The 17,389-nt window shown below is 36.3% G+C and overlaps 2 protein-coding genes across 2 annotated transcripts in view; one reads left to right on the top strand and one right to left on the bottom strand.

The window, feature by feature from the left end:
- Positions 1-81: 81 nt before the first annotated feature.
- Positions 82-1,318, bottom strand: LOC138945284 (ribosomal RNA processing protein 36 homolog). Its single transcript, XM_070316702.1, has 3 exons — positions 1,061-1,318; positions 403-913; positions 82-323 (listed from the first exon to the last, which is right to left on the bottom strand). Exons 1-3 carry the CDS (start codon positions 1,103-1,105, stop codon positions 184-186), a joined length of 696 nt encoding a protein of 231 aa, XP_070172803.1. The 5' UTR covers positions 1,106-1,318; the 3' UTR covers positions 82-183.
- Positions 1,319-1,654: 336 nt separating this feature from the next.
- Positions 1,655-17,389, top strand: part of Rpb8 (DNA-directed RNA polymerases I, II, and III subunit Rpb8) — a 50,422-nt gene continuing 34,687 nt past the window's right edge. Inside the window, exons 1-2 of the mRNA XM_070316199.1 lie at positions 1,655-1,727; positions 3,155-3,341. Of these exons, the coding sequence (XP_070172300.1) occupies positions 3,269-3,341 (73 nt within the window). The 5' untranslated portion in view covers positions 1,655-1,727; positions 3,155-3,268. The remainder of the gene's footprint in view (positions 1,728-3,154; positions 3,342-17,389) is intronic.

The raw sequence follows: 17,389 nt of genomic DNA, 5'->3' as shown, positions 1-17,389 counted from the left end.
ATACTATACAATCATATGTAAATTAACTAATTAACTTTGCTTATAATCAGAACCTTTTAGAAATACAAAAAAACTTTTATTATATCATATATACATTTTTCCTATTTTTTTTTACGACTCTAGTATATACATATGTATATATACATATACACACATATTATATGAAAAATATGTACATTTGTTTCATTCCATCTGGTAAATTTGCAATTTTGTTCTATCTTTGTGCTTATTTTTCTTCCGCAATCTCTGAATATGCTTCTTCAATTTACCTCTATTTTTCAATTCTTCATACTGAGCGACTAAATTCAAAATTTTCTGTTCAGCTGCAAGAAACAAATAAAATAAAAAACAGTCTCAAGATAAATAAGACCTATTAATTCCTTAACTATTTAGTTAGCTTACATTTTTTCTTAAAGACAGGTTTCTCTCCTCGTTTAATGAATTCTAGCACTTCCTTCTTCTCTTTTCGCTTCTTCTCTTCTTTTTCCTTTCGCTTCTTTTCTTCCCTTAGCTGATTTTCAAATCTTTGAATGAGATATTTTATCTTTTTTTTAGTTTTTAGATCGGTAGCTTCTTTTAATTCATTTCTCAAGGTTTCGAGATCATTCTTTCGTAGATCATTAATAAATGCATAAGAATGTTTAAAGGCTTTTTCATCAAATGTACCGCATAAACTATCAAATCTGGGATCTCGAATTACAACTTTTTTGGCCAAACCTAATTCTCTAAATCTGGAAATTGGTTTTTTAGCAGACATTTCCCGTGGCCTGTTCTTATTTTCCCGTTTAAATTCTGTCTTTTTCTTGCTTTTGTTTCCAAATATTGTTTGATTGTATATCTTAGTTCCCAATTTTTCCTTTAATTTCTGCAAATCTTCGAAACTCATATGTTTCAACTCCTCTCGTATTTGTTCCTAAAACAAATATAAAATTTATTACTACGTATACAAATAGTATATAAACGCTTTTAGTAAAAAAAAAAAAAAAAAATGTTTAGTAAAAGTAGCAGTGACAAAATCATCTATATAAAAAAAGAAAAAGAAAAAATGAAAATATCTTACACGATCTTGGTCCTTTGCAAGTGGAAATCTTTCATCATCGCTCATGTTGAATTTTATACTTTGAAATTTTTAGGTTAGGATTACAATTTATTTGTACAATAAAATTCAGTAGGATTTTGTATGACTCGGATTTTTGCTCGAAATTCCCAGCAATTTCTTGATTTGAAACGAAATGAATGTATTCGAGCGTTGAAGAGAAAAGCAAGAAGTCTAGAATTAAAACAAAGATCAAGTGATATCAAGTCTATTAATCAACAGATTGTGTTCATCTTGATGCAACAAATACTAGAAGCATTCGTTTAACCAATCGAGGCAAAGATTTCCTTATCCTGATTGGTCAATCAAAAGTTTCGAAATTTTCATAGCGGTAAGGCCGATATAACATTTGTCGTTCGACAAACTTTTTAAGCATATTGATTGGCTGCAAAATAGAAACTTTCTCGAGTCTCTAGAAATTAGCTAATCAATGCGCTTAAAAAGTTTGTCGTACGACAAATGCGGCCTTAAACCATAGATATACAAAATACATAGATGTAGTATCAACTGCTAATGCGGGATCAGGCTGGTAAGCTCTGTTCGACGCGCAATCGCATTCGCATGTTTGATAGTTTCGTTTACGCGTATCCGGTGATGGTCTAGAGAGGGAGAGTCTGCTGTTATAACGAAGGTACCGGATAACCTGTTTTTAACAATATTTTTTGGTTTTTCCAGTTCAATTCTGCAAAAATTATTCAAGTTTTATTATAGTTAATACTCAGAAAGACAAAACTTTGTTATAGAAATGAAATACTAGCTCATGATCAATATTTTATATATCGATCGTACCACGAATTTGTCGGATATTCCGTTTGATCGTCGAATACAGATGAATTTCTAGAGTCTCGAGAATTTTTTCAATAATAGTCTATAACAATATACCGACAAACTCGTTATACGATAAATTAAATATACATAATATCGTTACCAACGAGGTATTATTTGTTTTCAAGATTTATAGTTTTATACATGACATATAATATTTATTAAAATGATTCGTAATCTCAAATATTACTTGTAAAATAATATTATAGTCACATATATATGTCTATATTAATTTTAACACGAAACATTAATAATATATAATTTTCTCAAGAAATTCTTAATAATAATAAAAGGATCGCTTATAGCCATATAGAACGAATGTCGGAAATATATTCGAGAATTAACGAGATAAACGTGAGCGTTCCGCCGATGCAGACATCGTGTGGTTGCGCGCGTATTTATTCCGCATTGCGCAAGATTATGAAATATCTAATTTTACGCGATGCACAGGGCACACACATACACACGACAAATGTCATTATATCGAGATGCGATACGCCCTTTTACGACCAAACGCCCGTAAAAGGGTAATCATTCGCGAATGTGGATTATACAGTATTGCGTAAAAATCCGTATGTCTGCTCGATAGTTGGCTCTGTTGGTGCGCTTGCCAGCACCAAGGCCGTCCGAGTTCGAATAATCGAATAAGCGTCGTTAATTCCTAATTGCATTGATCCGCAGCTCCGCAATTATTTTTTCTCGCGTAACAAATTTTCATTGTGTCTTCGATAAGCTTCCGAGTTCACTCTCGCAAGATTTTCTTCTCGTCTTTGAAATTACGTCGAAAATTACGTCGCAATACACATGACAAAATGCACGTCGTCGCACATATGTATAATATATAATGTACAGACGAGATAAGAATAAATAGATGAATTTAAACGGAGACTAAATTATATCAAAGTTAAACCGGAGGATATAAACGCGTATAAAAAAAAAAGTGACGAAAAGAGGTCCTACGGAATAAAAGTATTTCATGAATTTGAATATATCCGATCTTTGAAACCAATGACTATTTTTTTGAAAAGAAAAATGTTATAATATATACAAGTTATGAATCTTATTATATGTATAATAAATTAGAAACATTTGTAAAAATAAATATTAATAGGAAATAAAATAACGTTATTGAACAATTATTCGTATATATGTGTAGGCACGCGCGCATGCAGATTTGAATTTAGCGCGACTCTGTAGAGTCGGTCATTCATTAGTCACGTGATTTGATTTTAGTTCGGACTTTAGACTTTGAGACAGGTGTCGCTGAAAAAAATAACCAGCCTTTTCCCCTCCCACTCATCGAAGATCTTCGCAAGAGGGAAGTTTGGACTACTTTGTGTTAGCAACATGGCGGGTGTGCTGTTCGAGGATATTTTCAACGTCAAAGACATCGATCCAGAGGGCAAAAAATTCGACAGGGGTGAGTGCTAATTCAAGTTTACGCCTCGACGCGTTCGAGGATCGCCTCATCGTGATGACACGCGCGCCATTTTCACCGCCAAAGTGGCAGCGTTTCGCGAGTTGGTCGACCTTGCCGATAGCGCCGGCATAGACGGAGCACATGGCATGACAGCTGACGATGAGCGCTCTCGACCTCCAGTCGACGAGACGAACTCTCTGTTTCGTTGTCACGGTCGACGCGTTAGCTTATCACGTCGATCGATTAAATCGAGCATTCGCGCGCCGTATCAATGTTTATCAATCGACACGAGCGAATCGATGTCGACGAGGAATTACTCGAATGCGGAAACAATAACGCCGAAATAAATGAACAATAGTAAAATTAGATCGATTCTTTAAGAAAAATCGCAATTCTCAATTTTATTTTCTTCATACGAAAACGTCAAAATATGTACGTACTATATTATCGTTAACCTAACCTAACTTGTTCTCACAAATGATCGTAGGAAATATATTTCTGTCTATGGCCATATGTAACACCGATCGCAGGATATGTGAATTTATTTTCTCGGAATCTATTAAAGAGTTCTGGGCTATATAAAGAGAAATTGAAACTTGTAATAACAATTGTAAAACAATACATTTATTTGTATATAAAAAGCAAATTTATCGATCGTACATTCTGTAGATACAGGCTGTAAACAGATTTGATGCTGAGATCAGCATTCTCTCTCTCTCTCTCTCTCTCTCTCTCTCTCTCTCTCTCTCTCTCTCTCTTTTCGCTCCGGAAAAATTTTCTAAAATTACGTATACGCGACAGGTGTCAATATTTTAGCGTACTCGTCTCGTACGACCTCGATACTCTCGTGACCTTTTCCGTTTTACGTTTTTGCTCGCTCGTGGACCACAAGAGAACGGAATTTGCAGAGCGACGTAGATCGAAGGAGTCGACCGTGACCGAATTCTCCGCCGGAATATATTGGATCTTCTCTGATGTGTGTACCACGCCCCCTTTCAATCTCGCCGCACAAAGATTATCGCGCAAATATTAATCGATTATGCGACCTAGTGAGCCAGTAGAGAATGCATCGAAGAAAAATTTATCCGATTCGCGGTACAAGATTCTATAATAAATTTATAAATACTTGTTTAATAGAATATTTCGATATCTCGATTAATAGTTTGGCAAAAAAATAATATCTCGCAGAAGAGAGATATCTTTATAATATACGTATTGATTTTCGATCATCTCTATTATATTTTTGTCACCTCTTCCTACAGATTCAACTTTTCTCGACCATCCACATTAATATTGTATAAATTTTCATTATGATAAAGAAATGTGAGTGGACTTTTAATCTAAACAAACACAAGAATGGCGAATTATCATTTTCAATGTAGAAAATCTAGAGAGAGAGAGAGTGTGTGTGAGAGAGAGAAATTATATGAAATCTTTAATCTTGCACCTAACGTAGGGAAAAAAAAATTATTTCTTTATTGAAAAGTACTACGTACACATAATTCTCGTACAGTTCAAATATCTCTCTCTTTCTTCTTCTTATACATATCGAAGATAGATAGAATTCGAAACACAATAAAAATCGGAGATTCCTAATTATTTCCGATTTAGAAAACCCAGATTATCGACACAAGTACGTTGCGCAAACGTCCATACGCGCTCTCGACTATTCCAGAGTGCTCCTTTTGCCACCTCTCCCTTTCTTTCATCTTTCATCTCGCGTTCGATAAAATACGTTATCACCGTATATAGCGTATATATCGATCAGCGAGCGCTCTCTTCTCCGCGCGCGATTGTGAATTCCGGACTCGATAAATTGGGTAGTGCCCATCGTTGGCTGACGAGCGAGCGTCGCAAAAACGAGAATGTCGGGGGAAGGGGAGGGGGGGGGGGGGTAGGATGAGAAGGGAGAGTCTCTCCTCGCGCTCTCTATCTCCCTTTTGAAAGAGAGGGATGGAACCGGGTGCTCGCTTGCGACCGGTCGATGCAGCGAGGATGCCCGCAGCCGCAGCAGCAGCGCCGAGCAACACGGCGTTCGCGTAATATGACGCGTCTGTGTTGCTGGGTTAGGGAGGTTGGGGGGGGGAGGAGGGGGCTGCGCGCGCGGAGAGAGCCGTGGAGCAGCCGGGACGCGCGAGGCACCCCGGTGGGGATTGACACGGTCAAGGTCAGCCTCGGTTCTAAGGTCGCGGGGGGGATGTCATCTCAGAAGGGAGCGCCTGGATATACTCTCTGTCTCTCTTCCCCTCACTCGCTCCCTCCCTCCTTCCCAATTCTTTCTCCCTCTTCATCCACCTATACCTATCCGCCTCGTTTTCGTTCGGACGGCCTCGCTTTCGGACCGAGTCGTAAAGCGAGGACGCGCGAACGTTCTCCGTTTCTTCTCTTTCCGCCTCTCCCTCTCTTCCTTTTCTTCTTTTTCTTCTTTTCGCGTATGCGCGTTCGCTTGGACTCGTCCATCCGCCGGCTCTCTGACGTGGAAGAAGCATCTTTATTATTTCTTCATCTCTCGCGAGCTTCCCTTGCCGACTTTGTCGATATGCGAGGGCACGCGCGAAATTCCATTTCGCAGTTGTAAAGGCGAGAAGCGGAACCGATTTTACATATGAATTAAACGAGATAAGTAAGATGTAAACGCCACTTTGCGGACTTTGCTTCCCATCTTTAAAAAAAAAAAAAAAATCATTTTAACATTATCACATAAATAAACCACACACAAGTATTACTTAAAAGAAGTTATAATAGTTTTGCATAATTTTAATTAGCATTGTTGATCGAATACTATTTTAAGTAGCTCGCAACAACACTCGACGAAATCTGATTTTTTTTTTTTTTTTTTTGCTTTAAGTATATAAAATTTATAATTACTCGATCAAAAGTTAAGAAAGAGAAAGGATCGCATATTTACATTTTATATCTCGCGGCTATATAGGTACTAGGGAGAGGTACCTTGTTGGTTTTGAAACTTTATTGTTCAGGGGGAGGAGTCCACGTGGCTCCTAAGGTGTAATCAGGTAGATCCTTGGCTTTGCAGGACATTTATCCTTTTTTGCTCGAATTCTGCCTCCAAGTGATCATTAGAGGCAACGGTCGCTCAGAGAGATTCTCGCATATATTTATACCAATCGGACTTGTCTCATCTAATTTTTATAATTGGCGGATTGAATAAACATCGGCGATTAATTATCTTGCTCGGAATATCTCATAGAAATCGGTCGAACGATATTGGATAACCATGCGAGAATAAAAAACGCGATTAAAGATTTGCAGTAATTTTAATTATCTTCGAAATGTAGATTATTTATAAAGTCTGAGAATTAATTATACAAGTTGAGTAATCGCTAAATAATTGACTTTTGTATCAAATCGTCTTCTCTAATTAATATTCTTTTCTATTTTCAAGTAGAATAATTTGCTTAGAAAGCTTAAGCAAATTGTTGGCAGGCGATAATAATTTTCCTCTTCTCTCCAACAATGTTTACTCCCGACGTATGTTTCTCGACGTTATTTTTAGATTGAGAAATTCGTCACATGTACACATATAACACGATACATAAAAAGATTGCACTTTTTAAAGTATAAAAATTATTAGATATGTCATATGTCACAAAAATCTTGTTTATTAATGCCTCGAAAATACGGTTATCGCGTAATATATTTATTTATTTAATTTTTAATCGACAAGCAGACTTTCTCTATATATTAGATCTATATACATTTTATCCTCCTTCTGCATGTTTTATGGTATACGTTTACATTTGCCGACGATGCAATTGCTTATAATTGCGCAATAAGAGAGCTAGAGTTTGGTCATGTCGACGCATACACACATACACAAATATTAATCTCCAGTACGTGTTGGTTGTTTTATGAAATATGCGCTTATTAATTCTCGTGTTATTTCGTCGAGGAATATCAATGACATTTGCGACGAAAGAAGAATTTTTGTGGAAAAATGCCCGGTGTTGAGTATAAAAAAATAAGACGTAAAGAGAAGTTTTATAAGAAAAATAGAAGAGGCGCGAGGATCCGTATAGATTAGCGAAGTGATAAAATCCGAATGAGATTTGACAAAGTTATTATAGAGTAACTAAAAAAAAAAAAAAAAAAAAAAAAAAAAAAAAAAAAAAAAGACACCGTTCTAAGCGGAAGAACCTTTTAACTTTTTCATGGATGAAGTAATAACTACATTTTTTTACATATCTATAACTGCGATCTTTGACATGAGCGCGTACAATGTGTTGTGTACATACAATGCGACAATAGTATAATATATTCAGCATAATTCGATAGGTTATAGAAAATTTGTATGCAAGCGAGTGAGCAAAGTAAGTAATAGTCATTTTGAATAGAATATAGATTCGAGTTAACTATACAGGTTCATATATCAGATCTCTATTAACATAATATTTTTAATAATATAGTTCTCATCTCATATAACAATATGCAACGTGTATACAATTTCTTATTATATATATATATATATATATATATATATATATCGCGAGATATATCTTTATTCAATTTGAAAGAGCTTTCAAATCGAACCTTTCCAAATATACATATATATTGAGCTTTATATTAATATTAAAGATAAAATACCGTCTCGTTCTCTTTCTCTCTCTCGATATTCTCATGTCGGAGATGTCGAAGTATCACAATAGCAATTATATAGACAATGTAGACATCTTGATCAATTCATTTCGAGGGGATACTCAAAGTCGGCGGGAGGAAATCGCGCCGAGGCCGGCGATTTAACCGTGCGTCCAATAGTTTCTTTAACGATCCAATTAAATGTAAGTGCCGCTAAATAATTACCGTCTGAATCTCCGCCGTATCGCAGCCCGATGTGGAGCTTACCGTAATATATGTATAATAAAATGCTTAAAGGAATTAATCTCATATTAAGAGAATCATAAATGCACATTTTCTAGACGCTTATGAAGCTTTATCTCCCCAGCGTCATTTTTGTCATTATATCTTAGATTACTGTTGCACAAAGCGATTAATAATAGCGCTTTAACTAGCCATCGACTATACAGGGTGTCCTAGACCACCCGTACACCCCTTTTTTTTCAAAAACTAAGCATTTTAGAGAAAAACGTTTTCAACAAAAATTGTATGGTTTTGAGGGGAACATAAGATGGTGTCATTGGTTTGACCTTGAATGGCATCGTTAAGGTCAAGTCAAGGACACCTTTAATTTCTTAAATGGGATCCCCCATTTTTCATTACATATTCTTGTAGCTTATCTCGAGAGCTGTTCAAAACACTATAATAAAGTATTTTTTCATCAAGTACTTTTTGAGTTATTTTATATTTTAATCTGACATATTTTGATATAAAAAATTAAATATTTCGTAAAATATTCAGTTTTCGATAATCTTACCGTAATACTTTTATGTACAGAATAATGAGACAAATCAATTAGTGTCAAAAAAAAAAAAAAAATTTTTTTTTTGAAAAATACATTGTAAATAATTTTCTTAAAAACAATTATTTTTTTTTATACTAATTGATTTGTCTCGTTATTCTGTACATAGAAGTATTACGGTGAGATTATCGAAAATTAAATATTTTACGAGATATTTTATTTTTTATATCAAAATATGTCAGATTAAAATATAAAATAACTCAAAAAGTACTTAATGAAAAAATACTTTATTATAGTGTTTTGGAAAGCTCTCGACATGAGCTATAAGAATATGCAATAAAAAATAGGGGGTTCCATTTAAGAAATTAAAGGTGTCCTTGACTTGACCTTAACGATGCCATCCAAGGTCAAACCAATGACACCATCTTATGTTCCCCTCAAAACCATACAATTTTTGTCGAAAACGTTTTTCTCTATAATGCTTAATTTTTGAAAGAAAGAGGGTGGTCTAGGACACCCTGTATATTTAATACATATTTTACACACAAGTCCACTCTCTCGTGGCTCTTCGCGTCTTATCGAAATATAAATGTTAAGAAAGTTTCGCTATTTCTCTCATTTTTCTTCGCCGTGAGCGCGATTTAAATATTGACGAGACGATACGAGGGCTCGCATAATTCGCGTACGTGTTTGTTCCGCGTTCGTTCGCATTCCCAGCTCCTGGCTCCTTTTCTCCTTGTCCCAGGGATGACGTAAGTGGGTCAGGGTGACGGGAAAAGGAGGAAAGGAAACGAGGCTGTATGCGCCGAAGACGAAGGTTCGGTTCCTCCGCGTTTATTCGGCGGTTAGCTCAATGTCGTTTATCAGATTAAACGGATATAATGCTTCTCGTTGTCCGTCTCTCGAATCACTTCCGTTTCCCTTATTTACCTGCGTCTTACGTAATCGAGAAGGTTCCTTTCGAATATATACGAATATATGTCGCAGGTACGAATGATAAATAGGCAAATTATATTTCACGAAAAATCTAAGAGAATCAATTTTTTCTCGGTAAAAAAAAAAGAAAAAAAATCATTTGTTTTCATAACTCTTCAAATATCATTATGATATCGATATCAATTCTAACGATTAAACTTTAAATTTAATTTCTGTCGAAATAAAAAATCGTCGAGTTGAACGAATATAATTATTTCTGCCTCAGAAATTTTATTCGCGAAGAACATTTCGTTTACAGTGCTTATAAATATCAGCGTCTCGACATTCCCGCTAATGAAATGTAAAAGTTATAGCTTTCCATCATATTAAAGGTCATGGAATGTAAATAGAAGAAGGTGGCAAGTAGACAGATAAGTCATGTAATGCCATATGAGAGCAATCGGCTAACGCGAGTTGTAATCAGCCAGAATGGAACTCTTGTATGTCTTATTGATCGCGAGATGCTTACGCTTATATTTTTATGTAAATTTGCGCGCGCGCGATCGGCTTAACAAGATCGGACTCGATGGCGAGTCCAATCGATGCCGTTATCGAAGTAACGGCATGAAACGGGGCAGTAAACGTATGGAGATTAGTTCGGACGCGTTTATGCGCGATAAAATGCAACGTGTCACGCGGCGAGAATCACGGCATCGTTATTACGCTAAGAGATTACGCTATTATTTCAAAATCCGAATCAACCGCTTGTGCGTATCTAAATAATACCGATATCTATTATTAATGTATCACCAGTTGCGAATAGATGGGATAAAATTCCGCGTTTATTCGATGCGCGGTACACGTTATATCTAAACGATACCGACGGCGAACTATTTTCGGACGATTATGACAGAAATGTTTTTCCAGCCAAAATCTTTACGCTTATGCGTTTCATTCGATTATCGAGATTTTTTTATATAAAGTGCGTTGGAGAGAAATTTATAAAAAAGATGTGTCGTTGCGTCACGTGACGAAGGGTAGATTCGCGCCCAGGATCTCCGCAACATCGTCGCGATCGCGTCAGGTGAACAATTTTTTTTTTTTTTTTTTCACTATATCCGCAGCAACGGCGCGAAGCGAACGGTGGGTGAGTAGGCGAATACGCGAGGTCCCGCCGATTGGTCGAGCCGGCACGGCTGCGAGCATATGCGCGCGCATAGCCGGCATCGCGGTCCGAGTCTCGTCGTCGCCAGTGTCGAGGTAACGCGCGAATCGCCGAGAAAAACTGAACTGATAAATATATATACATATACACATTGTACAAACGGGGCACAATGCGATAAATCGAGAAAGCGAACGTCTCTGTCACAGCTATCGGCGAAAGAAGGAAGAAAGCCGCGGTAGACGTGGCTGTTTGGATAACGACGTGGATACGGAGCAAGATTCGGCGAGCGAGCGCAACAAGGCAGATAAAGAGCGTCAAGTTCGCGCGACAATAGCGAGGGAGAAAGCGCGAGTCGAGCGCGCGCGGTGGAGGACGCTCGCGGATCGGTGAGTAGAACGGTGGAGAGGATGGGAGCGGAGGAGGGGAGGGGTAGGGTAGCCGGCTGCCTTCAGTTTGGCGTTCGGTGTTGCTAGGCGCGAGGGCCACTGTCAGTGCCAAGGCGGCAGCCTTCTCTCGATTGCGAGAGTCGAAGCTTTCTTCCATTTCTCACTCCGAATCCGCCGAATATCGTCCATTATCTCTCTCTCTCTCTCTCTCTCTCTCTAACATTTCTTTCTATTACCGTCTTCGTTTCTCTAGCCTCGATTGCATTTTCGAGAATGTTCCCCGCGTGCGTGATCGAACGGCGGCGCAGCGCCTGGTCGCCAAATTCAACCGGCACTGCTTCTCCGGTTCGTTCTCGGTCGCGTCTGCGTGCGTGTGTGCGTGCGAAAAAGAACGAAGCGTGTGGAGAGAATCACGGGATGCCTTGCGGCGGATATACGACGCGCGTCTCATCCATCAACCATCTTCACGATGGTCTCCGACTAACATACATATCGTGAGTATGTATATATATATATATATTCTTTTTTATTTATTTTATTAGTCTGTTCAAACTCAATGCGGTTTCTTTTTTCCCGCATCATTTTAATTTTTCTAATGCTCCTATATAGATATATATGCTTTTATAAAAGTTGATTGATAATTATTTCATGTACGAGAGCACTTTCGGTTTAATTTTTAACTATAATATGAGAAAATAATCTTGCGTAAGGTTATATATAATGCTAATAAAAAAGTATTCTGTATTAATTTTACATATATTTGCATTTATCATGAATCAGATTAAGGATGTAAAAATAATTCGACAATACATCGTATGCGGTGTCGCACTCGACACTCTGTACACACGATTCAAATAAATAAGGTATAAAATGAGTTTTCTTCTCATAAAGTTTCTGTTTGTGATGTCCATTGTAGCAAATAATATTTATACAAAATTCGAGTAAAAAGTCGTATATAAATGAGAATAAATTCTCTCTCAAAATAAACGCAAATGCGTAAAAATATGTATTTTAGAAGAATTTTTTATCCGACGAGATTTTGGTAACGACATCTCGATAATTGATGAGCTCGAATGCCACGTTTTTTTTTTTTTTTTTTTTTTTTTTTTTTTTTTTTTTTTTTTTTTTTTTGAGTCATAAATACTCTGAATAGGCGGAGCTACGCAGTTATGTGAATAGAACATCGTGATACGCAGATTGGATATGGTCTTAAAAAGACGTGCGAGTCGAATCTTATAGCAACTTGAAACTTCATTTTCATTTCGATAAATTTATAATCTTCACATTCTCGATATTATTTCATGATTTAGAAATAAAATATATAAATATCTCACTTGATATAAATGATATTTCTTTTTCAGTTACGGAATAATATTAATTACTTTCGCATTACGAGAGTTATTACACTATTAAATGACGTATAATCCAAGTATGTGTACATGAATACGTTTGCGATTATCTCTCTTTGAAGAAGCAATGTGAAGGAGCGATAACTGTTGTGACGCTTCTTTATAAAGTTTGAGGAATACGAAATTGATACGGACTATTGGTAAAGGTTGTTGTTTTTGTTACGAGACATATATAGGTCAACACGGTTGTAGTCCGAATGAGAGTGTTTTCTTCCTTATTTGCGTTTCTGTGAGTCACACGCGTGTCTGACGGTTATCTATTCACGCGATCCGCCGACTCGCACTTGACGTTATTTATACGGATGTAATACCGAACGAAACACGCCAGAGTTTCTTTCTTGTAGATAATTCCGACAAATAGTGAATATCTATCTTTGTAAAAAAAAAAAAAAAAAAAAAAAAAAAAAATGTTCGGTACTCTTATGACTATACTATATAATTGCATTACTTATGATTTTTATTTTATTATATAATATTATAAAATATTTTTTGCAAAGCACATCAGAAATTTGCATCGGACGAATCTTTCTTTCTTTTCTTTTCTTTTCTCAGGCGCTTCTACGCAATTTTACACGCATTGCGTTCTATACATAGTGTAGAATTAGGAAAAAGGATAATTTATGCAAATTTTTAATTTCAAGTACGTCTTGTTCTAAAATTTAATCGTTTTCAATACAGCTAATTTATATGTTGGCACTCGCAATCTAAATTAGAAAATAGTAGATTATATAATTATTGATATTTATCAATTCGACGAATATTCCAATTGAATAAAATCAATTTATACAAATACTATATTATATGTAAATAAATAAATAATTTATTATTACTGATGAAACAAACAAAAAAATTATCTCTCATATTTCTATTTTCGCTTAGTTTTACTCCTGGGATATCGAAATTTGTTAGAAAATTGTGAGAAGCTGACAGGTTTGAAGGAGATTTCGTGAATATTTAAAATTTTATACGCGATTAAATCCCGCGTCTCTAGCATCATAAATTCTCTACGGCCCGCAAACAATGTATTGATTAACGGGGTGGCGCGATTTCTACGGATGCCAATCAGGTGGCCAAGCTCGTTCATCTCGCCAGGGATATGTATGTCGATAACAGAATATCGGCGAACGTGCTCGACAATCCCGCTGCGCCTATATTTTGACGGACTCGCGCAGAGGGGAAGGTCGTAGGGTCGCCGATTAAATCGCGATCGTCGTGTATCTCTTTTCGAGATCCGATGTTACGAGGATGAAAGGGAATCCTTTTTCCGAACCTCCTTCCCACATTTGACTGTTTTAAATGAAAACGATATAAATATACCAACAATATATAAATATCAAATTATATAATCGCAGTAATTTTTTTATACATATACAAGTGTGAGAAAGATATATATTGAAAGATACATATACTATAGTATTTGTATAAATTGATTTTCTTCAATTGGAATATATTCGTTGAATTGATAAATATCAATAATTATATAATCTACTATTTTGTAATTTAGATTGAAAGAATTACGCGCGTGTGCGTGTGTGTGTGTGTGTGTAAACATAATTTTGCATGACATTGAGCCTTTATATCCTAAGCTTTGAGATATCGGCGAATAAACGAGCTTTTAGTTGACGAAACTTATACGACATTACACATTCTAAATTAGTGTAATAGAAAGAAATATTACACATATTTCTTTTCATCATTTTCTGACAGTACTTGATAAAAATGAATTCTAGTAAAACTTTTATTTATATCGCGCAATTATCGTATAAATTCTTGTTGATTATTATTATTATTATTATTTTTAGGGGGGGGTAGCGATTATCCATAAAGTCTCGAAACTCTCGATTGCTTAGTCTCTAGTTTACGTTAGTAACAATAATTCTTGTATAATTATATCGATCGACAAAGCGAAATAGGTAAATGTACCGTCACGAATGATCCTGCTCGTTTGGATCGGCTGAAAGGACCGAGCTAAGCCTCGTACCGTGAAGACATGACATAATCGAGCATCATCTTAGCTACATTTTTTTCTCTGCACGTGGCGTGATTCGAAAGACCGGTCCCCACCGTGTCCGAGATCATTCCCTCGGGCGGTCGACCTTGAGACCAGCTGACAAACCGAGGAAGACGAAAGAGGCGGATAAGGAGGAGGAGGAGGAGGAGGAGGAAACGGAGGAAGAGAATTGCGCAATGCTTCGAAATATCGTGATTTTGAGAACGACCATCGAGATTCTCGCACCATCTCTTTGTCTCCGAAAAGAGATCTCTTTGTCTAGAAAAGTAGATGCTCTGTCGTTTCTAATATATTACGTGTCAAACTATAAGAAACACAAATTCCCATCTCATCATCTTTCGATATTTATTTTCTTTCATTAATTGAATATATAGTTAAAACTATTTGATCAGAAAGTTAAAATAACTTTAACTTGAAAAATTAACTATACAACAGAGTATACATTTCCTACGAATTTAAAATTGACTTTTGGACTTTTAGCAAAAATTTTATGAAATTCCATTATTCGTCAGAATTTTGTTAATTATTAATTATATTCATAAATTATTATCTATATCGTGGTTATAAATACTTATATATCTCTTATCTTTTTATTTTACATAATTTCTGACGGATTAAGTACATTGATTATTTTGTACGAATACTTGGTCACGATATTATTGTGTGACACGTCGTTCTCTCGCAATTCTGCGCACATTTTACATTTGTTTTGATAAATTCTTAAAACGGCATCTACTTCGACATTCATCGCGTTTCTCATCTCTCAAGTCATTAATATTCTCATGACTCTTTTCCGAATCGTCCATGTGCGGTAAGCAATGTCTCATCGACATTCGTTCGCCAAACGAAAAATCTATCCTCGTGATAAAACGTGAATGGAAGATTCGGTTTTTCTCGAAGGAATTGCCTGCGATATTTTACGACTCGACAGACGTATAACTCTTCTTTACCAAAAAGGCACGTGCGACTGGGTCACGAGGCCGATCGTAAATTTTCATTTCGCGAAGAACAAGTCGCTTTGTCGAAAGTAAAATCGCAAGTATTTTTCTCATTGTATTCTCAAACATAATTATTATACAATTTATTCGATTACTCAATCGGCATTTGATTCTAAAGATTCATAAATAATGGCGTTACATTGGTGTACGATTAAAGAATTTAAATATTATACTTGGGGAACGCGAGGAAAAAATACGATAGTTGCTTGACAACGAAATGAAAGATCGTCAAAAAGTTATAAATCAATATTCTAGATATGATATATGATGTTTGGTACATAATAAATTAAATGAATTAATATGTGCTCATTACCTACGAAACAATTGAAGACGCTTCGTATTATCTTCTCTAATGCCATTTACAGCAAAAATTCTTATAATACGAATTGTAAATTCTTATAATTCTTATATTATAATTCTTATATACAATTAAATAATTGAAATAGCGGTAGACAAGAGTCATTCATACGACTAACGGAATAGCAAAGAAACAACGACGTAATTTTACTCATTGCAGAAAACGAGGGGGGAGAGAGAGAGAGAGAGAGAGAGAGACAAAGCGGCCACCATAGTTTGAAAGTAGCAGTAAAAAAGACGGAGCGGCAACGGATAGCGAGTGGTGGGATTACGGGGAGGGAGAAGAGGAAGTGGACGGGAAGGGGAGTGACGAGAGAGGGTGGAAAGAGCGTCATGTTCGCCCTCTGACGCTCTTTTGAAGGTCAAGGTTTTCCACCCCTCGCTAGTTGAGAGGGAGAGCAGCGAATGAGTGGGCAGGAGGGGGACGGAAATAGAGGGAGAATGACGAGAGAGACGGAGAGAACTATGATAAACAGTGGGAGGGTAGCTTAGTCGCGAGGTGGATGAAGAGAGAAAAGTTTGTAGGGAATACATATATACGTGGGTGGTCGGACGAGGGTGGACTATAGGGCAACGGAGGGGGAATAGAAGGACTATAGGGGCGGAGGGGGCGGGGGAAGGGGGTAGGGGGTAGTAAGAGCCTGGTGCCCAGTATTTATAGCGTTTGCGAACCGGTCGATAACGGATAGCGATACTGCGCAGTTGGGAAACCCCCGCGTCGAAGCCAGCCCACGCATGTCAACCCCTCTTTCCCGCTCCTTCGTTGTTCCTGCCAACCCCTTTCGCTTTAGCCTCGGTCCTTTTCCCTCTCGCCCGTCTATCCGTCCCTTTCTCTTCTTGTCTCTTTATTAGCAGCTTAAATTTAATTTTTGCCTCGACGCGGAACGTAAACGTTTTAATTATCTATATTGTGTCGTTTACCTTCTGTATATGATTCTGCTTTTTCTCAAGACTTTTTATCGATAATTTTATTTACATCTTTGTTAATAATCAACTATGTTTTTATGCACCGTATCTTTTTTAATATTATTTAGTGAAGAGGACTTTAAGTGGTTTAGTGAAATGAGTATGTGTTTTGGATCAATTTTAATTTTCGTCAATTCGCGAATTTCTTCTTGCAAAAAATGTCGAAATTTTGAAAGAAAAATAAGAAAAGAACGATAGACGATCTCTATTGTACTATACTCTGTTATTTCCTTTTTTCTATTCGTGCTTTATCTTTGTTCAATATCAGGAAATATTTTCAGACATTCTTCAATATATTTAGACACGTGTGTGCATTTCTAGATAGAATCCTGAAATCTTAAATAAACTCCTAATGACTTTTTTAAGTAATTTATCTCTCTTTTTCTCTTGTGACAGGGATATTTTTTCTTAAATCAAAGCTATATGAGATAAAAGTCTGCGTATATATATATATATATTATATATTA

The sequence above is a fragment of the Polyergus mexicanus genome, unplaced genomic scaffold, assembly GCF_030449975.1.
Source record: "Polyergus mexicanus isolate NDT 795.1 unplaced genomic scaffold, iyPolMexi1.0 SCAF_3, whole genome shotgun sequence".
Taxonomy (NCBI): domain Eukaryota; kingdom Metazoa; phylum Arthropoda; class Insecta; order Hymenoptera; family Formicidae; genus Polyergus; species Polyergus mexicanus.
This window is presented reverse-complemented; position numbering and strand designations above follow the sequence as displayed.